General features: G+C 40.9%; 1 protein-coding gene across 1 annotated transcript; it reads left to right on the top strand.

The window, feature by feature from the left end:
- The first annotated feature begins 1,046 nt into the window (after positions 1-1,046).
- On the top strand, positions 1,047-27,170 carry pkib (protein kinase (cAMP-dependent, catalytic) inhibitor beta). Its single transcript, XM_084378663.1, has 3 exons — positions 1,047-1,506; positions 24,003-24,156; positions 25,260-27,170. Exons 2-3 carry the CDS (start codon positions 24,015-24,017, stop codon positions 25,340-25,342), a joined length of 225 nt encoding a protein of 74 aa, XP_084234789.1. The 5' UTR covers positions 1,047-1,506; positions 24,003-24,014; the 3' UTR covers positions 25,343-27,170.
- The last annotated feature ends 292 nt before the right edge of the window (positions 27,171-27,462 follow it).

Raw genomic sequence — 27,462 nt, forward strand, 5'->3', positions numbered from 1 at the left:
TTATACCAACATTCCTCGAGGGACTGGTAAAAATGATAGATTCATAATAATCCCAGGACTTTATGTGTCTGCTTAAGAGGCTAATAATCAATAGAGTTACCCGTGCAACATGTTCTCTGTGGCTCTGAAGCCTGCTGGTGGCAGTGAGTTCACTGTGATGCATTGACAGGTTTATCAGTGGTTGAATGGCACACTGTAGTAGTGTTCATGATTTTCTAACAGTAAATGATACACACAAAACTAAATGTTGAGAATGAAAACCCGTTTTGACTTTGTTATTAGTGGATCACTGTATTTCTTTGTCTATTTTAAGGTGGTTGTGTCTACAATAGGCCTACACGTGCCTTCGTTATACTATCCTTGTAATAAGAATTACATACGGAGATAAAATAAATTCATATATTTTAAAATCGAGAAGAAATGACTGAGGGATGGGATTCTATCAAATGACAGGTGAGATGGGCGATTCCATTTACATATCTGAATGTGTAGGAACAGTGCACCCCGTACTAAAGAGACATTGGTACAAACCTCTGAGCAGCCGCGGCGAGACCAAACAGCGAGAGTTCGCGAGAATTACACAGGAAGCTGTAGCACTGTGACTTCACAATAAGACAAAACAAATCATTTCAATTATAATAATAATAATAATAGTAACAATAATAATAATAATAATGGTATACTAATAATAACTGTACCATGTAATATCATCTTTTAGGTTTCTGAATTTATGAAACTGAAACACAGGCACAATGGTCTTGAAGTAGGCTATTACATCATATTATGGTGGTATTTTTATTTGATTTTATTTATTTATATTTTTTTTAGCTGTTTAGCTGTGATAGTATTGTTTTAAGACAACACAATAACAGCCTCAGGTCAGAAAGAGAAGCCATAATGAAATAATCCAGCTCTTTGTCCTACAGGATGAAGCCTTCAATAATGTTAGCCAGCAAAATGTATGTTGAGATCAGTATGCTCTGTATAGCCTGTGTCTGTAGGTCTGGGGAAAGTATTCATCACTTCATCACTATCAACCACTGATTATTTGTTTGTGATATCATTTATGTGTTGCTCATGTTGCACTCTGTGCATATCTTGATAGCATTTTTCTGATGTTCCACTTTTCCTCATGGGCTTTTTCTCTCGACACCCATTCTGCTTTTACTTTGAAGGCCAAATCCCGTCGTTTCCTGTGTGCTCCGGGCTGCGTGCGTGCCGCCTGACGCTCCTCCCTGTTGCTGCTGGGTATGAGCGCACAGTGAAGCGCTCGGCTGTCCGTGTGCTGTCGGCGGTGAGTGGTCCAGTATGCCTCGGGTCCGGCGGTGTCAGCTGTAATGAAGCAGTGTAACGTGTCGCACCGGACGGACCCCCTGACACCTCGCACTTTCTCCTCTTCGTCCCTGCGGAAGATGGTGGCTGGCGGCTAGTTCCAACTTCGGACTCCTTGGGTTTTTTTTTTGTTTTTTTGTTTAATTCCTCGGCGAAGCGCACTGAAATCAGTTGGTGAGTGTCCGTCGTTGCGCACATCCACTGTCACCTGTTCTGCTCCACAGGTAGGACACCAGGCCGGCTGCTGCTGCTGCTGCTGCTGCTGCTGCTGCTGCACGTAGACTCAAACAGCCAGAGGAAAGACTGCTGGAGAAGAAGCAGTAGATAGACAGGGAGGAATCAATGAGGCGTGCTGGAGCCATTATCTGCATTTAACAAAAGAAAAATAAAAACAACAGGCGCTGAAACAACAAGTCACCATGTGACCAACTTACCTGACAGCACCAGTTATATCAGGCATCAGCTGCAGCTGCACTGCCCTAGAGTTATGTTAGAACCAGGCCGACAGTAGGCTGCTGCAGTCAGCTCCAGCAGTCTACCTGTCACCTCCATGTGGACTCACAGCATTGTGTGTGTCAGCTGTTCAAATCAAAATGCCACCGGCTCCCAACAGAGAGCTCTATGGCAGCTGGATTATCTGCTCCGCTTTGCTGAAAGGTGCGTGAACCGTGACCTTCAGATGAGGGCATGATATGGTGAACATGCTCACAAATCATTCAGTCAGAAGCGAATATTTAACAGTTAAAATGTTAAACTTGCAGGTAAAAATCAGTGATGAGGTGTGGAAAGCATATTTTTGGTTATTATTTCACTCCAACAGATTAATATGACATATACACAATAAACCTGCAGTTAAAAAGTGGTTTAGCTGGTCAAGTCAGTATCAAATCTAACAGTCCATGGAAGGTGTTTTCTGCCAGTATTCAGTGTTTTAAATGTGAAATTATTAAATATTTTCTAAAAATTAGGGCTTGGCAGTGTATCCATATTATATCGTTATCATTATGAAACTATGCATCGTCTTAGATTTTGGATATTATTATACCGTGATATGAAATAATATGATAAGTGTTGCATTACGGTAAAGTGATGTCATTTTCTGAACTTACCAGACCGTTCTAATACTTGCTTTTACATTATATTTCATTATATCCATAGATAATATTATATACAGATGATTATATATAAAAAAATCTCATTGTGTTAAAGGAGCTCTGTGGATCTTCTGTGTTGTGGTGGAAGCCAGTTGTTACTTTATGTTAGCAGAATCCATTTCTAAACTAAAGTTAGCAAGTGTTGCTCTCTGTTGGCGGCACAGAGAGAGGCACTGGAGAACATGCACAACGTCACATCTTTTGGAACTGTCCGGGAAAATCCAACCCTGAGTCCTTCACAAAAAACTTCAAAACAACTTAAACAAATCGTCCACAGGCTGGGGAAGGTCTCATTTTTCATAGCACGTCACAATCCGCTCACATTTGGCCAAAACAGTAGAGATTAAAACATGTGAATTGCTCCAAATTGTTACGTAGAGACCCTTTAACTATGTGTCTGTATGTTACTCACATATCTCCAGAACCGTTCATTCGATCTACTTCACACTTGGCAGGTTTGTTACTGATGACCCAAGGAAGTGCAGCGTCGAATTTGGTGTATTATTGATATAATTAATATGAATAAATCTTGAATAAACAGAAAGTGCCGTTGTAATCATACAGATTTTAAATAAAAAATATCAAATATTTTTGATATTATCATGCCGCCCCTGTCTGTGAGCAGTACAGGAGGTTTAAGACTGGACCTATAAAACTCTCACGTAACCAGATTAACTGTGCCGAACAGCATGTCTTGAACAGGCACTGCACTAATATTTTGTCAAAGTACCAATAGTGATCACTAAAATATTGTCACAATATAGATATCGAGGTATTTGGTCAAAAATATCATGATATTTGATTTTTGTATCCCAGTCCTAGCATTTATGAAGTGCTTATGAGGCGTTTTGAAAATATCAAGCTGTATATGGTGAACTACAGTGTGTGTGTGTTTTAGCCCTTCATGTCCTTATCCTTCGGAGAGCATCCATCTCCTTTCAGACGAGTGCCAGCTCCACGTGTGTGCAGAGGCCTTGTACAAGCCTCAGTCTTTATGCTTTGCTGAATGTGGAGCAGGAAATGTTTCCGAACAAGCACAGAATTGAAACCCCTGTTAGGGCTTCTGTCTTTGTGTAGTTAGTTGTTCAAAGTCTCGAATGTGCTCTTCAGTGGATACGCATTGTCAAGTAAGGAAAATGAAGCCTGGGTCTGCTGGGGTAGCAGCAGCTCCTCCCTGTTTTTAATTTTCGTTTTAGCTCCGAGGCACTTGCTTTAATTCTGTGATTTCACCCTATGTTAATTACATATCCAGGAGGTCAGTTTGGGGATTTCAGTCTCATTACTTGGTCTTGGTTCAGTGGCAGGCTGCTGTGTGATGCAGTGATCACTTGTCAATCAAACAGTGTGGCCAATACTAGGACTGATCCTGCCTTAGATTTTTTCTGTGCTTCTGTGTTGAACTGTGTATCTTGGTTTGGTGGCGCTTCTGTTGTACCATGCTGCCTCTCCATGCTAATGCTAACTTCCGAGTTCTTTTAGAAAACAAACATATCAACAGCAAAAACATGATCGACAAACATATCAACATGAGCAAAAACAGCACTTTTTCCTCTAAAATTCCAACTAGAAATATTGTCAGAAAGGTATAGGGCTGTAGGTTCAATCACAATGTGTTTTACACCAAGTGTTATCAAGTGCAAACATTTAATGTAATAACAATGGCTCATGTATTACTTTAAAGCTGCATTAAAGCAGCTACAAGGAACCTTCCTTTTTGTTGACTCTGGCGGCCCCTGTGGACAGAAACGGTATGAGCACCTCTGCCTCCTGTGGTATCTTGATCTACTGCTGTGTGCATTTGTTCTGGAAGCGAGGAAAAAAAAAATAAAAAGACGTAACTTATTTAAAAAACTGTTGTTTTTTTAAACACAGCTGTTTGCAGGATGCATGGTGATGAGCTGATGTATCTGTTTGTAGCTATGTAAGATTTATAATCGTAATATGATGATGGTGAAAAAATGTAAACTTTGTGTTAGTGCCGTACCACCAGACTACAGAGCAGCTTCTTACTGCAGGCTGTGAGACTCCTCAGTTCATCATCAGCACTCCCACCAATCAAAGTAGTTTCAGCTCAAGACTTATCCAAACCTGGCATTAAGAATAACTACAGTAATCATATAGAGAAATTGTCGGCTTATGTGGGTCATAGAAAGGCATTGATGTTAAATCGAGACCAATTAAAAGTTCCTTGTAGTAGTTTGAAGTTATTTTTTGGTTACTTGGGGGCAGCAGAACAAGCTGTAAACACAACATTGACATACTATACAGTGTATAGTTATGCCTATTTATAGTCAAAATGCTAAATAATAGCTAAATGCTATCTCTGTTGTCTGTTTGGTGCTAGTTAATACAGCATACAGTGGGTGGACAGCTGGAAATGAGGTTAATGAGCAGCCTGACTAAACCAAAACAGCACATTTGTGGCAAATCAAAACAAAAGCTAAAAGAAGCTTAAGGCTCCATATAGCCTAGCTGAAGAGAACTGTAGAGTTGGGCAATCATTTTTAGTTGATTTGTCTCTATGAGCATCACCTTCCAACTTGCACATAACAGCTTGATCGATTGTTAACCAAAAAATAATGAGCGGTGCAGCTTTAAGTTGACCTATAATGTATGTTTATTTTAGAAGAATTTTAGATCAACAGTGACACATATAGATTCAAATGTGCCTGTGTTATTGTTTTGATGGTACTGGGGAAGCAGCAGTGTTGTAGTTATGGGACACAGTCATTTCTAATAATATTTAAACATCCTTAGTTAATACTTTGTTATGGGAAGTGAAGGCTCCTCGCTCACACTGTCGGCGCAGACAGCATGCTCTGTTCAGTCACCCCTGGCTGATTCATCTGACTTCCTATCATCTGTTCTCTTTCCGCATCCTGCTCTTTCTTGGAAATCAGGCTTCATGTCACAGCGAGTTATGCCATGATTGCAAGACAGATGATGACATCACACCGCGTGCCCCAACCCACCTATTCTGATTGTGGAGTCCCGAAGGTGCCAGACGTGACTGGCTGCTCAATCCTTTATCAGTAACCTCCTGAACAGCCTTATCCTTATCTTTTATACGGAACAAAGGCCAACACTGTAATCAGTAAACAGGTAACTGCTTTACCTATAAAAATCTGTTTAATCTCCGGAGGCATCAACGCTGCTGAGCAGCTTATCTTCATTGCTGTAGAACACTTTCCTTCATTGGAGGGTCAACATGTAAACACATACACATGAGCTGTGTATTCAAGTAGAGTTTAACCAGTTTCCATGTTTGTTTGATACATTTGTTTTTGGGCTGAAGCGGTCAGAGACAACATCCAACATCCATTTGCATTTCAAAAAGCCCCAAAAATGACAACTTTGGTGCTAACATACTACTGCGGTGACATCTAATTGATCATTGAAAAATAATCAACAACAATTCTGATCTCTGATTAATCATGCAAGTCATTTATCAAACAAAAACATTTACCGGTCTAGCTTCTCAAATAGGAGGAAATGCTTCTTTTCATCCTCAAACTTGAATATCAGTGTCCTGGACTGAACAGGTGTGTTCACAAACAAAACTGTGCATGATTAGCATTAATTTGTTTGCAGGACTGTTGGTGCAATCCATGTTTATTCACCACAAATAGCCAGTTTACAGATTATACAGAGGCTAGCTTTAGCTTGCTAGCAACATTAACACCAACTGTGTGTGTGTGAAGTTTGCATGTGCTGTTTACGTGATCGTCAGACACTGCCAGGTAAGACTGGTGCGTCTCTAACAGACAGATCTTTGCCTCGTTTGCGCCGCTCACGCTTCACACACATAGACACATGAGCAATGTAGAGACGTCACCGTAAGTGTTGGGTAATTGTGATTGACATTTTCCTCTCTTCTCTGACATTTTATGGACTGAAATTTATAAAATATAAGCATTAACACCTTGTTATTTAGTTTCAGTAGTAGTTTGGTACTGGCTGAAATGTGTCCATGGTGCAAAGTGTCTAAAGTGAATGTGATGGTTCCTGATCTAAGTCATAATTTCACTAGCCTGGTCCCAGACTTCTGATTATGATGATTGATGATAATTCGATGATGATTTGTTCAGCTGTACAGGTCTGGAGTTGTCTTGTGAAGTGCGCAGAGATCCCAAAAATGCTTACAGGTGCTGAATCAAAAGCCAAAATGAAAAGAAAAAGTCAGACACTGTACACTGTATTGATAGCTTCCAGTAGATTTAACAGTTAAATGTTTCTGTATCAATAATTGTCAATTTTCAACCACCCCAGATAGAACAAGAGTAATAAATGATGTCATCTTTGCACAGAGAAAAAGCCATGAGAATGTTGAATTGACTGGATGAATTAGTCGACTCCACAGAAATAGGCACATTCCTTCAATCAAAGTTTCACCAGCTGCTCTTAGCAACTGCTGCTGCTCCTTCTCTGTCAAGTGAAAAAAATGACAAGGCGATTGGAGATACTCATCCAATCACAGCTGATTGGTTAGGGCAAACCAATCAGCAACAAAACAAAAAACGGCTGACAAAAAATGACGATTTAGTTGGATTATCAGACCATAATTTTGCTACTTTTATATTTTATTTTTAATTGAAGTTGTTGTGCAGCAGCTTCTGTTCAGACAACAGTTTGGCTTCCTTTGTCCAGTTAAAAAAAACAAAAAACATTAACAAATATCATATCACGGCATTTTGATACCAGACCACTAAGTCATCTGTTACGTCGGGCCAAAACATGTCAGGTGCTACCCAGCCCTGCACGTCCCTGCTACAGACTTGCTGAGGAAACGTTTTAGCTGTTTTTATATCTGTTTTTTTTATGCCCGACATAAAAATGCTATTGAAGGGAAGAAAAGCGTCCTTCACTTGTGAAATCTGTCTCTTTGCGGCGAGATGAACGACAGCAGAGTGCCGCCTGTCACTTACAATTTTACCACCCGACACCAAATCCAATTCCCATTGATTGCGGGCCTGGCCACTTTGAAGATGGAAACAGTAATTTCCCGGGATAAATTCTAGTCATTCATTATTCCTCTGTATTGACCAGTGACCTATAAGAGTTTAGTTGGAGCTGGTGCATCTATAAAGCCCATTGCCCTTTACTGTGACCTATGGCTGTCTGCCATTTGGCCACCGCTACTTTTATCTTTCTGCCATTAAAACGTGTCACTCAGTTCTTTCCCCACCTGAGTCTGGAGGACTCATAAGACACGTTCTGCGGAGATGTAGAGGACGGAGGATGATAATGGGAACAGAGGGGACCTGTTTCCTAAGAAGCTGTGTTAGACTGTTCTGACCTCAACCTCTCCGTGCCCAATTTCCCAGCAGCGCAGCCTGACGAGAGGCAGGGGGCTGGCAACATAACTCAATAGACTTCCCCCAGCATGCCTCTGCCCGGCTCTATGGGAAAGGACTGTGGTTCGTCAATGTCATGTCTCCTGCTGCCAGCCTCTCCATACTGATTAGATGGGAAAGGAACAGTAGGTGAGACGGGCTGGTTCCTCGGTGGAGACAAAGGGTGTATTGTAATTCGCAAGGCATCCATTCAATCTACAGATCAGTGACCTTTTCAGTGTATCAGACCACACAATAGAATCAGCTGCTCTGCTTTCCCCTGTAATTACCGCGTGGAATCCCGTCTGCCCTAGAAACAGGCACGGCATCTCAGAACGGTCTGTCAGACATCAACCATCTGAAGAGCTCACGCTGTTGACTGGTAAGTGGAGAGGCTGAGAGAGGGTGAAAGGTGCCATCGCTGTTTGAATTGCATTTCAATGCGAACATCAAACATGCTTTTCACTCAGGATGCCTCTCTTTAGCTGCACCTGGCAGCTTTGCACATTTGCATCTTTCAGTGACAGCAGGAGGGAATTGTTTGGAAATGTTTTAGTATCACCAGTTAGAAATCAAAATAATCTTCATTCAAGTCAGATTCACTGTAGTTGTATCCAGACTAGACATGGGAATAAAAGGTCACGATTATCTTGGACAAAATATTTGAGCTTCTTGATATTATTCCAGCAATCATGAAAATATGCTTCAAACTCTGAAAGTGGAACTAAAACAGACTGGTATCATTTCCATTTTTTTATTGCATCACAGATAGAAGGCATCTTTTTTAGTGAAAAATCTTAAATAAGGTTCATAAATAGAGGATGGATTAATGGTGGCTCATCTCCCTGTTGTCCTTAACTTTGGACTGGTCTGGTTTCAAGCCGGACACAAACAGTGGTCTTCTGAATGACAGTCCTGTGCCTGAGTCCTCTTTATACTTCTTCTCCTGACTTCCTCCTTTGCAGCTGTAATAATTACTACAGCCACTAGAAGTCTCCATCTAACACGAAACGTAAATATGGGTTGTCATAAGCTGCTCTCATTGTTGTTTTTCTGATGACGACATGGCACATGATTATCTGGATACACAATACACAATTATCGTGTTAAAGGAAATTCTCCAAATGTAACTTTTTTTGCAGTTCATGATAAAATCCTCCACATCCCATTCCTAGTCCAGTCTGGAAGGAGTAGAGGATGATGGTTTTATTAACACTGGCACTAATATGCTGTGGCAGACATTAAAGTTGCACTAATCAATATATTTCAACAATATATCATCAAATATCATCGACAGTGGTTCAAATGACTATGTGCAATGTTAATGGTGTGCCTCGTGATGACAAACAAACAGAATTATCAACCAGTTGGAGTTTCTCTTTGCTCTAGGAAGATTTTCAGTCTTGTTTAGCTCTTTGTTTTGGTTTTCTGGTACAGAACTTTGCTTTCTTCACCGAAAGCAGACAAAGAAAGTTCTGATGAAGCCAGCATACATATATTTGTCCGGTTGACAGAAACAGGACTCCCAGTGCTCCACGTGTGCTAGATGTAACTAGAAACCTTTTTGCAAACTTGTTTTTGAGTTTGTTCCTCTGCCTTCAAAATCAATTAATGCAGCTAAAGGTGCAGAACAAGGCAACTCTGCACGACAGTTACATGTTAACAGCTGAAACAAATAATAATAATTGGTGAGTTGATGGACAGAAAAATAGAAAAACCTAATTTGTGGGTCATTTTTTTACACAAATATGGCAGATAGTCTCTGGTTCCCAGCAATTTTGAGGCTCTCCTACATTGCATTGTCATAATGTGATGATTAACTTGATATTGTTGTGTCTTAAGGTCTGTTGGTCAGACACAACAAGCAATCTGATGTCATCATCTTCATCTTTTTATTATGTTTCAACCCAAAAATGTAATTCCTCGGTAGATAAATAAAAAGAAATGCCAGATTAATCTACAGTGAACGTAGTTGTTAGTTGCAGTAGGATTCACATCTGAGTCGGGAGATCTGATGTTGTGGAGTTCAGTCCCAGAACAGACATTTAGGACAGCACGTCCTGTCTGGTCTGGAAAAACCTTGAGATTTTCCAGGAGGAGCTGAAAGAAATGTTTTGGATGTGAATGTGAGTCCTCTGTTAATGTTGTATAAATGTGGGAAAACGGCAGGATGAATAGATGGAGCAAGAGTGGATGTTCTACGGGTGGAGATGAAATCCTCATCTGCTGCTGCTCCTCTTTTATCCCCATTGCTGAGTGCAGCCTTAATCACAAACACAAACACAACAGCTTGACACTTGTGCTGATGCAGGGTGGCAGTGTGTGTATAGCAGTTTTATTTGTGTGTGTGTGTCTCAACTGATGCCCCATTTGCCAGGGTTGTTGTCGGAGAGTGCCAGAGGCCCATGGGTGGTAGCCAGCGTGCAGGAGCAGCACGTGCAACCGCAGCCACCCAGGCGGCATCGCTGTTAACACGATGGTCTGGTTCTGAGAGAGCCCCGGGTGGAGGACGGCCTCGGTTACACTCTTTCAAACAACAAGCTTCGTGCTGAAATATTGATGTGACGGCAGCCCACGCTGTCCTCCCGGTGTCACACATGTATCGGACATGTGTGACACATACAGTAGATTTATTCTCTTGGCCTTGCTGCTGATACAAGGGTGCGGCTGATCTATGGGTTCTGTAAGACGATACTGCTCGTCTGAGATGGACTACGTGCTGAATAAGACAGGAAATGATTTGTCACCATTCTGATAAAAACGATGGCCAAACATTTTGCTTGCAGCTACTCTAATGTCAATATTTCTGCTTTATATGGTGGTAAATTCAATATCTTTATGTTTTGGACTGTTGGTCGGACAATGTTAGCTCTTTAAAGATGTCACCTCGGGCTCTGGGAAGTATTGATGGCCATTATTCACTATTTTTGAAATTTTTTGATGAAGGGATTAATAGTCAGACGGAATAGCTGTCATTTCCAATCTGAGGGACATTATCGAACCTCAATACTTGGAATGTCTGGTCAGATTGTTCCTGGATTTAATAAATAAGAATGTTTTTTCGGCAAAGTTCTCATTTGGCTGCTGGCGTTTTGACATTCGACATCTGAAAACTCTGGCTTCTTTTCTTAAATGAAAGAAGCTTTTGTAGAAATTTTTTTTTTTTAAGTATTGTAAAGTTGGTTATCATCTCGGCACCATCATCACAAACTTTTAAACAGCCGCCCACGCTTTCTGCCCTACATTGAAACTTTTGCTCGCAGCTCTTTGATATTTTCAAGATTGCAATATTTTCATTATTTTTTTTATTATACAATCAAAACAAGTATTGAGCGTTTTTCCAGTAAAGTCATTTTCGTCTTGCTACGACTCCTAAATCGAATAATAACTATTAATATTACAGGCTCTCCGTGCATGTGTGAGAGTGCAGTTAGAATCAATAATGTGCGTCTATACATAACATACTGTATAATAGGAGTGTAAATCAATTAAGATGAGCTTTCAGTTTTGATTATCAAAATCAAAAGCAGGATCCACCTCGTCCCTGCCTACTTGTGTGCATCCAAAGAAAAAAAACATTAAAAAAATCCACTTCAGAGACGACACAGTTACCTTAACAGCAGCCTGCAGCTGCACTTTCAAACGCTTATCCATGAAGACAATCACCTGACTGGTTCCAGGGGTAACTCTGACGTTGTCGGAGATGTTGGCTTTATTTTTCTCTTCAGAGATCCTTTTTTTGATTCGTCTGGGAAGAGGGTTCACTCGGGACAGATCTGAGAAACCAAAGTTTGTATCAATCTGACTTTCTGTCATTTATTGTTAAATCCCTGAAGGGCGATATTGTTTGTTGAACTCTGGAATCTTCATTTTTTGGGGAATATTTGTTGAACTTGTCCAACCCTAACCTGCACAAAGCCAACAGGACAAGCTGTTATTGTAAAAGACATCCTATAAAACCTGTGCTGTGCTGGAGTCGTACGGGTTAGTGACCTTAAAGTCGAAATTCAAATCAAATGGAGGAAATGGAGAACTGTGACACCCATATGTCTAATACTTGTGCTCATAGTTGTAGTTTTCTAGCTGTGTCTCACGTCACTACTTCATCTTCTGTTGCAAAGTTAAAGTTGCAGTTTAAATGATTGATAGTTTGAATCACTCTTGTATGTAAGAGTGCTGCAGTGATTGAGTGTTGCACTTGGAGAACTCGCAAGAGGCAGATGAAAAAAGAACAGCCAAAAATGGAGGCAGCAGAGGCAGAGATATGGTGACTTTTATTTCCTGGTGTGGGTCAAGCTGCAATAAAGTTACATCCTACACCTCCCATAATGCATCTCAACAGTGTCACTGAGTGTAGACCCTCCCTGTCTGGTACACGGCCATGCTTTTCAAATCCCAAACTGTGGTGGCAAGAGTGAAATAACCCTGATGACTTTGTTTTTTGATGCCTTAACAAAGCTCCAGAAGACATAATACAACTGTTTCACAGCGGCACTCCACAGCCGACTTTGATATGTAAATGTTCTTCAGTTCTGAAGAAGCCTCTCGGATGAGAGGTGAGACTGAAACAAGTCCAGTTGCCTACGATACAGCACTTAGAATTACCTGGTAAGTACTGCGATTGAACAAAACAGGTAAAGACTGGAGTCAGAGGCCGCCGATGTACTCTCGCTTTCACTCAGTCTAATTAGCAGAGCTACATCAATGTCAGTACTGGTGTCACGTGTGCAAAAATAGGACATTCTGTATAGTTAGGACAGCGTGGTGTTTCTCATACGACCTTTCTAGCGGAGCAGATTCCTGTATGATTAGTTTAATCAGAGTTGAACCAGAACATTGTGAGTGTAAAAGTCGTACGTCCCCCAAAACAGACTTCTTGCTCGACATGTTCTGTTCTTCAGATCGTTCCTGGGGCCTTCTGCCAGCCATTCTTTACTGCTCTCTGTCGAGTGTGCTAATTGCTGTAAATAGCTGGGTGCTCCATTGTTGTGATTGACCCTGATGAAAAGCGGCTCAGTCTGTCTCATATTTGACAATGTGGAGGACACTTGGTTGGCCTCATTTCGTTTAATGGCTTGTTGTTATTATTGCACATTAAACACAGTTAATTACAGAGAGGGTGGTTTGCTTTTACGTGGGTGCTGTTTGAATGGCTGTAAAGGTGCTCTTTGGACCTGTGTGCTGGTAAACTATTAAGCTCAATGACATCAGTGAGTTCTGGTGACTTCCCTCTAGTGTTGTGGGTAGTTTCTGAAAGTATGGCTTTGAAGTTCTGTAACAATACCAGTACTGAGCAGATTGAGAGCAGGTCATTGTGATACTGATAAAAAATGAAAGACAGCTGACCTTTAGCTAAGCCTGCTACATGTGTCAGACTTTCCAATCTAGCACAGCACTGTCACTGTGGCTGATGTACCACTTTACATTTGTGGTCATTTTTTAAATAATTAGGTCTTCAGTGTGATGCAGGAGTTTAAAAAAGCAGGCTTCTAGTTTCTAGCTTTTGACCATTGGTTTTGTCGACTGAAATGACAAGTGCTGGCAGAGTGTAGCAGCTTTAGCTAGCTAGCTGATTGAGGCTACATGCATTGGCTAACATTGGAGAGCTGGATCTTCAATATAAATTTACCATATATCATTGCTTTATTGTTGGTATTTTCAAACAGGATTAATTTATTAGCAGTGTTGGGGGTAACAGGTTACAAGGGTTAGTAATATATTACTTTAAGCGGTAACAGAGTAATATAACGAGTTACTAATGATATTTCAGTAATATATTACTACAGTTATGTCACGTACGTGCACTTTAATTTACATTCTTGAATCACACGCATTCCTTGTTCTGTGGACTAAAATAAAAAGGCATAGAAGAAGAGACTTTTGTCATTATAGGCTACCTTATAGAAGGTATAGGTCTATTGTGTTTCATATGACTGAGCCTACGATTAAAAATATTTATTCCTATCTCACAATGTGATCCTCTGTCTGCCTGCTCATCCCTGTGTCCAAGGACGTTCCTTTGTTTAAAAACATCTCAGCTATTTAATTGTTCTATAGAGTTTATTTGGGCTTTTTTATAAAAAGTAACTAAAAATTAGCGTAATAAGTAAGGTATTACTCTACGCAAAACGTAACGTTTGTATTTTCAAACACTTACAAGAGAAAAGGATTTTAAAAATGAGCAGTAATCGATAAGTTTGTCAGACTTAATGCTAGCCCAGGTAAGAAGTGTGACTGGAGCTGCTGGAGTGTAAACTTTGTCCAAATAAATAAAGAGCGGGACAAAGCTGCTAACGTTAGCTTAAACTCTGACGTGGCAGCATTAGCTCTCACGAGGTGGAGGTTACAGCTCTGAACTGAGCTTTACTCACATAGCCATAACAAACCCCACACAATGAACCTAGTTAGCAAATGATATGCTCCTTTGCCTTGGTAATGCATGCTTACTAGCCTCCTCCAGTAGCCTGAAGTTAGTAGGATGCTAACATTTGAACCTTGCCTGAGACCAAGCGCTTTCTAGACAACTTTATCTTGTGTTTTTGTTTTTGGAAAGAATAGAAACACCCCCCTACAAACTCTGTCTTTCTGCATGTGGAACAATCAAAAGCTTTAAAGACCTGTCATAGCCAGTTTATGGTTGCTAAGCTAGGTTTGGACTGGTGCTGATGGGGGAAGGTGTTAAGCAAACAGCCAGATGAGTGATTCCTTCAGAATTTGATCCATATTCAGATGGAAAGGCCTCTGAGACATTCATACAACCACAGAGCATTAAAAGTAATAATATTTATCGTAATAATGACAAGAAAATATGAATCCATCAGATGATTTGAGAAACAGGCAACACTGACTGGTTGATTTCTAATAGACGACCTGGGGAAATCTCTCATGTGGAGATAATTCGCCCACCAAGGGAATAATCCTGGTTATACAGTACATGCACAGACCTGTAGCACAAGACCTTGACGATTGCTCTCTCAAAAGATCCCTCCCCTCCCCCCAGAGCAAATTATCTACAAAGTAAAAGCCTCTGCTGATACATTTTTTGTCTGCGAGTCCCTGGCTTCTGAAACATGAAAGCAGGCAGCCATAGCGAGAAAAAGGGCTGCGCGGATCAGCAGAAAAGACGGGAAGACGTGCCCGGGATGTTTGCGAGATCTGAAGGGAGGCTGTGATCACGCTGTCTCATTAGATCAGTCTCCACTCGCTCTGCCTCTCTGTCTCTCTCTGCTGCTACTGCTGCTCAGGAAAAAAAACAAAAAAAACCACAGCTTTTTTGCAAAATCAACTGCTGATATCAGAGTCGCGCCTCGCCTCCCAGCTTTTGTGCATATGTATGACCTCCTGTGCACCTGTTAATGCGAACGTGACGAGGGAAGCCTGTTTCCCGTCCGCGACCTTTTTTCTCAGTGGCTATACTTGCATGTAACATTATATTTTCACATCACATGCTGCAATATTTTTCTATTTAATTCTTCTGATCACATATTCCTAGTTTTTATTATATTACTGTGTCATTTTCATGCTTCTACCTGCAGCAACAATCCCAGTTTCCCCCCCAAAACATGTATATTAACATCACATCTGACATCATCATAACAAAGGACATCTCCACGAGCAGAAAACAACAAAGCCAATGCAGTATAAAGATAGTCTGCTTCTTCCTGGCTCCCCTCCTCCACTATATAGCTGACTTTTATAACAATGGTGCAGTTTCCATGGCAGCTAGAGCATGTTAAGCTTTAGGATAACAGTGAAAAAAGTGGGGAGAAGGACAGGGAATAATCACAGGGTATGAGGGACTAAAAATAGCGAGGGACTTAATCCCAGGCATTATTTATTCATCTAAAACTTCTCGTGTCTGCGCCGGCTGTGTAAACATCATTTCTTCTGCAGTTCCTCGTCGACCTAAGCCCCCACAGTCTTACTGACTGACTAATACTATGACTGTAGGAGAGGGTTGGATGCAGTTGTAACACAAAGACAATGCACCGCAGACGGACGTACAGAGGTTGGATTTGATGTGGTGAGACTGTCTGGTGAGAGAAGCTAGCTCTGGATTACTGCAAGCGATCTCGTACTGTTGCTATTTTCACATGAATGCATGAGAGTAAAGAACAAGAGTGCATAGTAGAGAGTGAGCTGAGCACAGAGCTATTGCTTCATCACTGAGAAACATTCAGCGACAACTAGTCTATTTGTAATTAAACATCTCTATAAATGATGCCGTGCACGGCCAGAAAAACGTGCTGATGTTTAACTGAATCACTGCCAGTTGATTTATTGTATGTGTTGATTTATAGTGTGTAGGCTGTAGTGAAGCTGTACGTGTGCAGCGACTGTGGCTGCTCCTCTGTGTCTGTCACACTGTGAGTGTTAGGCTGATGACGAGCAGAATAGAGGTCAGCCTCAGGCAGCAGGCAGGGCCAGGCTGCTTGGCTCGCTGAACTGATATCGTTCATTGTCTCTTGTTTGGAGAAAAGAAATCTCAGACGGATATGGCTTCTTAAAGACCATGGTAGTAGTATTCTATATGTTTGGACTTTTTAATGGCTAAAATGAATTCATAAAAGTACTGTTTCATTTGAGTAGCCACCCCTAAAATCTCATGATATTGCAGTTTCTTTCTCCACTGTAAAATGTCCTGCTCACTCTGTATCTATGTCACTAAGTAGACAATCTAACCAAACACAAGGCGAGTCGCTTTTGGTCTGAACGGACCATAAGGGTACCTTATGTCGGTGATGATCGGCCCTTCTCTCATTTTCAGAATATTTTAGATCAATATCTGTATCAGCCTGAGAAGTTCAGTGTCCGTTGGGCTAGAGCTGGGGCAATATATTGTTATCATGATATAAGATGGTCTTAGATTGTGGACATCTTATGTTATATCCTGATATGACATAAGTGTTGTTTTCTCCTGGTTTTCAAGGCTGCATTACAGTAAAGTGATGTCATTTGTTTTCACAGCCTTTCTCAGACTGTTTTCATGTAGTTCATGTAGTTTTCATGTAACACAAAACACAAAATCTGTGTGCAAACAGTGGGCTACCAGTGTGAGATGGTCTCACCATAATACATTTTCACTCCAGCAAAATAGAGAGTGCCTGAGATTGTGCAATTCACTTCCATTATTCGGCATCTTAAAAAATGTAATGTTGAGGCTTGTGAGTGAGACATAGGTGTTTTCCTGACCCACTTAGAGAGTGGTTTTCTCAGCACTGTGTCCTGGTTCATTACTAAACACAATGCAATGTTTCCAAGTGTCTGCAATGGCTCGGGGAGAAGGGAATGCAGAAAACTTGTCACATTAATTCTGACATACCCACCGACTGTAATGGACGTGACATTTACAAACATCTTCTTTCACACACTTTGTGTTTTTTTTTTATTGCAACAGGTGGATTCTTAAAAGCTTAATTTGTGCAACTGTAAACAGCAGAAATGCTCCACGTTGAATTTACTTTTGATATTGTACCTGATTGTTCATTTTTATTTAAGCCTGAAACAAGTAATCTTACCTTTTATGTTCAAAACTGTTTTATATCTATTATGTTCAAATCAGCTTTATTTTTTGGAAAAAAACATTGCTTTTGTGTTTATGATAGATCAAATGGTAACACTTTAGATTAGGGAACACATATTAAGCATGGACTAGTGTCTTATTAGCTTATTCTTATTAAGTGGTTTACAACAACTCCCTAACTCACTATCAATAAGCAGTGATTAGGAAGTTATTGAGGGCAAACTCTCACAGTAGTTAATGCTCAGTAGTTGCAGAATACGATCATGCAGAATAAGGCATTAGTAAGTGATTTATAATGGCTTAAAAACAGCCAATATGCTACTAATATGCATGCTAATAAGAAACTAGTGCATGGTTAATATGTGTTCCCTAATATAAATCAAATAACTATGAGTATTGTGAAAGGTATCGCTCATTGATGACACAAAAGTGAAAAAAAAAAGACCTGATTGCAGTTTCTCTCAGGTTTTCAGCACGTTTTAGTGTCTTTCAGCTCGTTGTTTTGGTATAATGTCAAAAACGACTGTACTGTTCTGATAAAGTGTTACTATGTGCTAAGCACCAAACAACAGACAGACAACATTAACAAGTAGCTGGTGAACATAATAGTGCAACTAACAGTTGAAGAGACAGTTGGTGGAGACCAAAACAGAGATACAAGGAGGGAGAATATTGAACTTACATTCAGGTGGACATAAACTCCTACTCCAAATAAATGCTAAAGTGGCCAAAAAATCAATTAATGCAGGTTTAACACAGTGCACCAACAACTGATTCACAATAAATCAAGATTTTAAGGCCAATATAATGATATAATATCATATCATATAGCACTTCCTGTATAATTGTTATGAGGGCTAGGAGTTGAACCTCAATACTGTTTTTGGTACGGACCAAAATATTTCTGCCAAGTATCAAAAGCTGGCAATGGTTGTTCAGATTTGTATTGTTCTAGCTTACTCAGAAAAAACTCTGATTTAGTTTATTATTTTACCAAATATAGTCTGTATTCAGGCAAAGTTACTGTATGGACTCTTGTGTTTAGACAACAATAACAAAGAGAGAGAAAACAGATGTGTTTGGTTCAATGTGATGTACTGGAGAACATGTCACTGTGGTGTACAGTACTGTAGCTGCTAACAGTTGTATATGTGTCAGTATTTACAATTTGAAACAATACTTTGGCCAAATTATGAAATATTCTACCAAATGGTACAAATTTCACTCATTTTAGTGTGTAAGAAAATGATGGAGAGCTGCTGGTGAGTTGAAGCTCATGGCTGCAGCTCTACTCAGAGTCTCGGTGGCAGATGTTTGTTGAATGATTACCTAACCACTTCTAAAAATTGAAACTTGAGTGATGTAAGAGCTTCTCGGGGTATTAGTTGGACTGAATTGAGGAACTGGATCCAGACTGTTTCTGAAAGGTCTCCAGTCAAGTTCAACACGATGTGTTTTTATTTGTTGGCAACAAAGGACTATTTACTTGCCAGGTTCTTGAATAGAGTTTGCTGATGACATGTTCCACACACAACAGAAGGTGCAATATGTCTGTGTTGGTTCCAAGGTTGCACAGAGTCCATGTTATCGAGCTCTCAGCATCGTCTCCTGCTTGTCGCTCCTGCTCCCTTTCCCTTGCTCTGTCCGTGGTGCTGAAAGCCTCCATTCACTGCTGAGACAAGTATTTCCATTTAGAAAAAACAGGCACTCTCATAAAAAGGCCAGGAAGGCTTCTTCTGAATAGAGCTGCTTTCACCGGCATTGAGAGCACTGTTAGGTTTGTTCAGAGACAATACTCGGGGCTGTTAGGTTCAGAGATACAACAGACCTGCTGAAGACGAGGCTGAATGCAGCTTTTTTTTCATTTGGATATCACCGACAAGACATGAGAGGATCATTTCAGCAGTGTGATCGTTTACACAGCAGCCCTGCACGACAAAGCATGTTTCAAGTGTATCCTGTATAATTTGTTGCTACATTATCAGACGTCACTGTGTTTAGAAATAGCCCAGGTAGCAATTTGCACCATTAATTAGCTTCTTCTAAATTGCAGAGCTGTCACATGCTTGCAGTGTTAAAGAAAAGAGGGCAGAAAGCCTTTCTGTCCTCTTATTTCTTGCTCGGCATCTTTGCACCATCTCTGTAAACAACCCTTGACCTGCGACGGCTCCTCAATCAAAAGGCTTTTATAACTCCACCTCGTTGCGTAACGCACCTGCAGCTTGTTCCTGCGTCTGAGTGAGCCGCGCAGGCTTTGCAGTATCTAGGTCAATTTCCTTGACAAGATAATCCCATGTAAACTGTTGTTGGATTATCAGCTAAAATAAACCTGTTCAGATGATGGGTCACTGTCTGTTAAATGTTTAATCCGATCGCTTAATGAAAGTTACCGAGCAGATGTTCTCATTAGGGCCAGACTGACAGCGGAGGCTATTAGTGACACTGATAGTTTTGGATTAAAGCTATTTAAATATGTTATATGTGGCATTCCCTCATTTACATGTCTTTAAATGGCATTGATCTATTTTAATGAGATGTGTACTTACATTCTCACAACTGTTTCCAGCAACGTTCAAACGCAGAAATACTCATGTTATTCAAGGTAATGTATCATGTAAATGATTGTAGATAGAAATAAAAGTGCAGATACATTTTTGTATTGAATTTAAATAACACCATAGGCAACAAGAAATTGCTATAACCTTAATTGTTTAAAGTGAAGTGACAAAGTGTTGATGTTTAAGTTCTCGACAAAGTCAAATACATAAATCAGCCTAAAATATTATGGGGGTATTGTATAAATTATTATTTGAGTTCAAAGTTTAAGCTACTGTTAAAATGAAATGTTATACTTTTCACACTGATGCACTGGTGCGCCTACATTTCCCATGTACAGTAAGTGCACTGTGGAAGCAGGGTAGGGGTTTCTGGTAGAGGTCGACCGATATGGCTTTTTGACCACTGGCCCGATAATCGTACAGGGTCAATAATCAGTCCATCCCTAGTTTCTGGCACAGCATCACCTATCAAACTTCATATTTACCCAAAAAAATACAAAGCAGAAAAACCTGTAAGCAACATTTGGATGATAAGTCAACTAATATTTTTTTATCTGGGGAAGCAGCATCTTCCACTCCAGTTTGACAGACTAAAACCTCTAAAGCTGCAGAAGAAAATCCTCCCACATCCCACTGGAGCTGTCACATCTGCAGCGGACGGCCCGACTGCTAGTCTCAGGTACTAAACAGAATGTCAATATAGACCTGAAGTCATTATTTCAGCCAACGTCCGCAGTAGTTTTAATTATCCAGATTAACGGACAAATCCTCGCTATTCATTGATAATCAGTTGCTCAGCTTGATAATGCTGTCAGATAGACTGGAGCAGGAAGGAGAGATGTGCTGTGTGATGTTATTCCTGCTGCTTAGCCCTGATTAGACTCCTATTGTTGGACTTTCAGTTGAACCGTTGCCATTGATCCGGGACAAAGAGCAGCTTTGTCATGCAGGGCAGAGAAGGCTGCCCGGGACGCCTACACTGGGTCCAACTGAAAGGCCAAGTTTAGTACTGTAGCTATAATAGTTCACCAGAGAGCAATTCAATTCAAAGACCTGAAATTGGAGCGGTTGTAGAGGCCAGTGAGGCCGCGTCCTTTGTGTTTCATGTGAACTCCGGGTGTTTAGCAACATGGAGGCAGTTCACCGTCTACAACTGAAAACATAATCATGGTGGATTAGGACTATATCTGTACTTAAAAATAGAAAAAAATATCCATAATAATCTGTTTGAATTCACAATATGAGTCATGCTTTGTACTCCAACAGGTGGGGGTTCCCAAATTACATTATCTATCGGACTTGTGACTTCCAACAACTGTTCTGTGAAAAATAGGAGTTAGCACATTGAGATAAACAGTTTGTGGTCATCCCAGTGTTACAGCAGTCATCAACAGAATGCATATACATGGGTACAAGTTGTCCACCCCTTTTCGTGACACACAGCACGAGTTTAAAACAGAAATGTGTGTCCTCGAATTTTGTCAGTATTTCCCTAAGATGCAACAAGGTTCATGTAGTGGTTCATCAGTCAAAGATACCTGGCGCAGGCACAAAAGATAGTTGTGCTGAAAACCCAAAAAGGTATAAATTAACTTAACAATTGTCTATAAATCCTGCAGGTTATAGCTCATGATTGAATTAAACAGGCTCCAGGCGAACCTTGTCTATTTCTGTTACACTTTGTCACACTTTGCTTTTATTGATACAACAACTGTCCATGTGAGCCAAGTGTAAAAACATTTTTGTGACATTTTATCTATTTTTCCATTCAGGTTTTTTTGTGCGTGTTCAAATTGAAATAGTGCATAAAACAGGTGAATGGAATGACACTAATAGACCTGCTGCTGCTAATGTTGCTAACAAAAAATGGAGTCAACGAGCAAAAGCCAGCGATGTTTGGAAGCATTTGATGCAAAATAAATGAATCAGTAAATGATTCAATAAAGGCTGAAGCATTTCTCACCCAGAATGTTATTTTGGCAGTGTAGAGGAGTCTGTGAAACACCATTTCGACCTTTATGTCTGGAAATATAAAAGCTAAATATATCCGGTGTTATTTTCACCATATCTGTGTGCAAAAAGTTGGAAAAATGAGAGCAGATGATAAATAATCAACAAACAAATAGCTGGCTAAAGACGTCCACTGGGGACCAACTACAACTATTAGATCTGTCATTCAGTTACTTTTTACTTTTTTTTGCATTAGCTGTGCCCAGAACTGCTCAGGAGCTGCACCTAAACCTTATAATGAAAGGAAAATTGAACAATTAACCGAAAAAAATAAAGTTTGAAAAAATCCAATTAATTATGATTGTATTTATCAAACTTTTGGTTTGAGGAGATGCTGACAGTGGTGGGGGTTGCGCTGCGAGGACTCTTGACCTCTGTATTTAAAGCTTTGCTACGGCCCAGACTGGACATCAGGGCACAACATTAAATATACAATATGACATCTATAAATCATCACTGCATCAATTAGTGGAGTTTGTCCTGTATAGTAAAGCCAAGGATGCTGCAGGGGAGAGGAGGGTGGACATGAGCTCTCTGGGTGATGTCATACATTTCAAAACACTGACATTATTTCTGCCACACAAAATCTACAGTTTCATGTGCAGAGTCATGGTATTAGTTAGCAACATGTGATTATGTGAAAGTGTTGCAGGAAACATGTTTATGTTCATGGAACTATTTAAAAAAGAAAAAATAGGCCACAATTCACTACAGTGTCTCGTATGAGCTTAACGGCTCAGCTACAGTAGCGCTCGAGGCTAACAGATGGCCAACCTGTGGCCCCTTTTCTTTGAGAGCTAGATTGCAAGTGTGTGCACAAGCTCGCACGAGTGTGTGAGTGTATGGCTGCAAGTACGCATTACCTCACATGTCATTCCTTTGTTGAGGGAGAGCGATGGGAAATGGGTTTCTTCTCCACAGAATGGTGTGGTTATTTAAAGGGAGGCAACGCAACAAAAGAGGGAGGCTGGGGGGAGAAAGTGAGATAGTGAGAGAATGGGTTTGAGTCATATGTTTACCTGCCAGTGGTGCTTTTTCTGTGTTGTCGCCATGGCAACAGCGGCTCGCTGTATTTGTGTGTGTGCTGTGCTTCTGTGTGTGTGTGTGTGACAAGGGATGTAATTCTGCCTGTCACCAGTGTAGCCTAGAGCTGGCTCCCCAGCTGCTGGTTGCCATGAGACCAGACAGACACATCCTCCGCTTCAATGATAAATCTTTTCTCTTGACGCTCAAATCACTAAACAGATTAGGTACATTTTGTTTGAGATGTGTCCAGATAAATGGCCACTGCTGCGCTTTGTATTACTCAAAACCACATCAATCATGTCAGTCACTTGAAAAGTAATCGAGGGAAAAATAGTAGACTTACTAGATCATTTTAAATGTAGGCTTACTTGGGTGCTGTAGACCTGCAGGTTTTCCCCCATAGGCTACGTGCTAACGAGACAAAAGCATGCAGACTAATTTGATGGCAATAAAAACAAAACTCTGAACCCCTTGTAATTTATGTCAGTATGTTATAAATCAGTATAAAATGCACTTTAGTTATTCAACATTATAGCAATTCTGCTTCTTTTGTGAGCTAGCTTAGTTAGCTAGAATTCTAGCCCCTAGCTAGCCAAGAGTAATTAGCTTTTTGGACAAACCAACCTGACAGCTCCGTAATGTAGTAAGCTAAATCAATTCAGCTAATATCATAAATAACTTTGAATAACTTTGCATGTTGGTGACTGAACTACTCATGGGTTTACATGCATGCAAACAGGACAGAAGCAAAAAGAAGGTGCTGAACTGTGAGTTACTCAGGAACATGATGTCATTTGTTTAAACGTGTGATATTTCAAATACACGTCATATTCCACATTATCACATATATACTGTATATACATATATATATCACCAGTATCATTTAGCCTATCAACACTGAAAGATTTTTTTTATGGAATTTATTGTGGAATACATGTTATTCATAAAACACTTACAAATGTTCATATTGTAAAAAACAAGGGGTTGGTTTGTTGAGTTTGAGTGATTGAGAATTGCAGCTTGAACTGAACCCATACCCCTTTTTTTTTTTTTTTTTTTATTGTAGGGGCGTTCTGAGATGACGGAAGTAGAGCCAGTGTTGGACTTTGCCTCCTCGGGGCGCTCGGGGAGAAGAAATGCCCTGCCCGACATCCTGGGCTCTCCGGCGGGTGTGAACCCTGGTGACCTGCCTCTAAAGCTGGCTGAGCTGTCCCTCAAAGGTGAAGCGCCCCATGTTTTCTTTTTCATTATTACAATACTGAGCACAAGGCAAATTTGTTGTGTGATTTCTGACATCATGCGCAGTTCAGTCTTGATAGACTCTGAGTGCTTTACTGCATGAGAGGTTGCCCATAATGAACTTTGGTCTAACTTTTACATACCATATCTTTTTTATGGGACATGCTGTATATATTTCAAAAGTCTTTTAGACAAAGAAAACATGATGGGGCACACTTGGAAATGATCTTGTGGTGTCACTTATAATTCAAACTCCAGGCTGGACACTGCTGGCTGAGCCAGGTAGCAGAGCACAGTTGGCAGTGTTTGGTATGTAGTCCTCTTGGCCCAGCTCGGGTCCATATACAGCAACGATTTGGGACTTAAGACTTACGGTTGAGAAGGAGCTCCCGTTATACACATTTGGGCCAGATTTGGGCGAGGATTAACACTTGGGAATTGGGTTTAACTTGCTGATCCCCTTCCAGAATCTTCCCAAGTCATTTATCACGACTCTGGCAACAGTGTGCCTGCCAGGCGCGCCACATTTAGACCACTGTTGGGCAGTTGAGTATTTTTGGCAGCATGGGTACAAAACAAATAAGCATGCTGTTAAATCCAATATAATGACGCAGTGTGTCTTGAATGCTTCAAAAATACACGTACAAGTACAATACTAGCTTTGCTCACTCTTGTTCTGTCCTGACATCTCTGTGCACCACATGTTGCAGACTATCCTATCCTGGCAAACTGTCCACTTCTGATACATTCACACTCAATATTGTTATTACCACTAGTTTCCCCCTGATCCTAGAGTTCTGGACAGCATGCATTTCCCCCCAAAATAGCCCCAACTTAGAAACACACTTGATTTCTAAAGCAGTCGGCCCTGTTCGTAGTGGCTTAGAATCTGGCTTTGCAGCAGTTTTTTGCAGGAGCCATAAAATGACTCAAAGATCTCAGCATGCAGTGTCATTTCATTGAAGTCATTGGTATCGATCAAGAATAGCTTTGGACAGCCTCATTCTTCCTTTTTATCTTCATTTTTGACCTTGAAAGTGACTGCAACATATTTCTTATGGTGCCTCTTTGGGTTTGTGCGCAGATGGTCCGGGAGGGGCCCAGTCACCCACGGCGGAGGAGCCTCCAGCGCTGCCGGAGAGCTCGGAGGGGAAAGAGGGATCGTAGGGACTTGTTTATTTACCTCCCCGGAGACCTGCGAAGATAACCTGAGAGACGGGATGAGGAACGAGATAGAGGACGACCTGTGGGAGAAGGAGTGATTATCTGTGGAGAGTCAGTCTGTTTGCGAAGCAGCTGAGCCACGGAGGGACAGTGACGGACCGACTCCCACAGGACTGGAGCCAGGAGCTCAGGACTGTTTGGCACTCAGACGTCACTTAGTTATGAACCAATGAGTGTGTGTGCGTGTTATACACTCACTTCAGACACTACACTGAGAATCAAAGGGACCATGACAGATTGTATACTGTACACTATTTTTTTATGATTTATTTAAGACTAAAGAAAAACAGGAAGTCAAAGTCAGACTGTACCATTACCTTGCATTTCCTGCTGATTTTTGTATGATAGTGGTGTGTGTTATTTAAACTGACAATAGTAGGAGGGTGTTTGGTAGCAGCATTTAGTGGCTTGAAGCTTTTTAACCCAACGGGATGCAAAATAGCTCATGTGACATAAGAAAACAGTAGATTTAAGAAACAATGGGAAGTCTTTGTGTCGTCTCGCTCACTTCTGCTTTCACACTAAACGTGTACGATCTGCTGTATGTTTTCAAACCTGAGGCTGTTGTACAGTGTATCTACATTGTAAATGTACAGTTTTTACCCCACACCACCAGACTGTTTTGATCTTAGCAACAACAACAACCAGGGATTTGATCCATTTTTTTTAGGCGTCCATATGGTGCGAGGTGATAAGTGGAAGAGCTGTCTGTATCTTTCGGAGACATTCCTTTAGAGAATAGTGTCCCACTGCCAGCGGTGTACACACTGCTTCATTATAACACTGAGAAAAGTCAGAGATTTCCTTTTTTGTTGTTTTTCGCTCAAGGCTGCTTTTAAAAGTAATTTTCCAAACCTCTGAAAATGTGCCTAGTGGCAGTTCACAACCCAAAATCTGTGTTGTGTTCTTTCTCTGTGAAGTACTGTTATTGACTATTTTGGGCTACTGATATTTCCTCAGTTTTAATAGGAGGTATCATGACACCTCTTTACTGCTTGAACTGTAAATGAAAAGAAAAAAACAAACACTTTTGTAACATTCTGCAGGAATGCGTCTGCAGACCCTGCACTCTGTCAGGAAAGGCGGTCAGTGTTGCGTCGACTTCAGCAGGGCTTTTTTTCTGCAGCGAGGCTCCTCGCACGTGCTCCTTCCAGCGACGGCAGCATATGCCCGCGGACTGGCCGCGGGAGCGAGCAGCAAGCGACACCGCCGCCACAATGTGTTTCGAGCTCCGAACATGGCAGCGCGGAGAAAAGTCTGTTCACACTCATCAACACATAAGCAGAGCTGTGAATAGGATGCAAGATGGAGCGAGAGAAGCACAGCGAGAGTCCATGTTCGTCAGCTATCCACTCACTGCTACTGTATATACTGTATTGTAGTATATAACCCCTGTGTGTCATACATGCTGCTTGTATGATTATCATTGTACCCACAGAGAAATGATGTTCTGTAATTGTCTCTATTTGAAGATGTGTTGCCGGTGGCTGTGTCTTTATGTGGATGTGTTTCACAAATGCAACAGGAAAGCCTGATGTGCTGCTGCCCAGCCTCTGTTTTTGATGCTGTTCTACTACTAATGCTGATGAGAAGTGTTCACGGTCTATCTGAAGCTAAATGATCAACACTTTTTTGGGGGGCTTGATGATCAGAGGTGTATTTTGTAGTGTCCTGATCTCTTAAGTGGTGCATATATTTTACTTAGCTGGATTGAATCCCGTGTGTTGATTCTATCTGGTGGTGAAAATTGCCATTAAACCCACAAGCTTTACATAAACACCTGTGTGTTCAAGTGTGTCATTTCTATGCAAAGCCACCAGTCCTAGAGCTTGAACTTTACATTTTGACATTCATAAGACATGTTTGAAATAAGGATAATAATTTAAGGACAAGTGTGGAGGTAGATCTAGTGGCATCTAGAGCTGAGTTTGCAGATTGCAACCAACTGAACACCCCTCACCTCACCTTCCCCTAGGGTGGCTGCTAAAAATGTGAAGGGCCTTCTCTAGAGCCAGTGTTTGGTTTGTCCATTCTGGGCTACTGTGGAAACATGGTGGCACATC

Source organism: Pagrus pagrus (assembly GCF_965226575.1).
Source record: "Pagrus pagrus genome assembly, chromosome: 17".
Lineage (NCBI taxonomy): Eukaryota > Metazoa > Chordata > Actinopteri > Spariformes > Sparidae > Pagrus > Pagrus pagrus.

Coding starts and splice junctions, on each gene's coding strand:
- pkib (XM_084378663.1), top strand. CDS start 24,015: ATGACGGAAGTAGAGCCAGTGTTGGACTTTGCCTCCTCGGGGCGCTCG. Junction 24,157..25,259: donor GGCTGAGCTGTCCCTCAAAG/GTGAAGCGCCCC, acceptor GTTTGTGCGCAG/ATGGTCCGGGAGGGGCCCAG.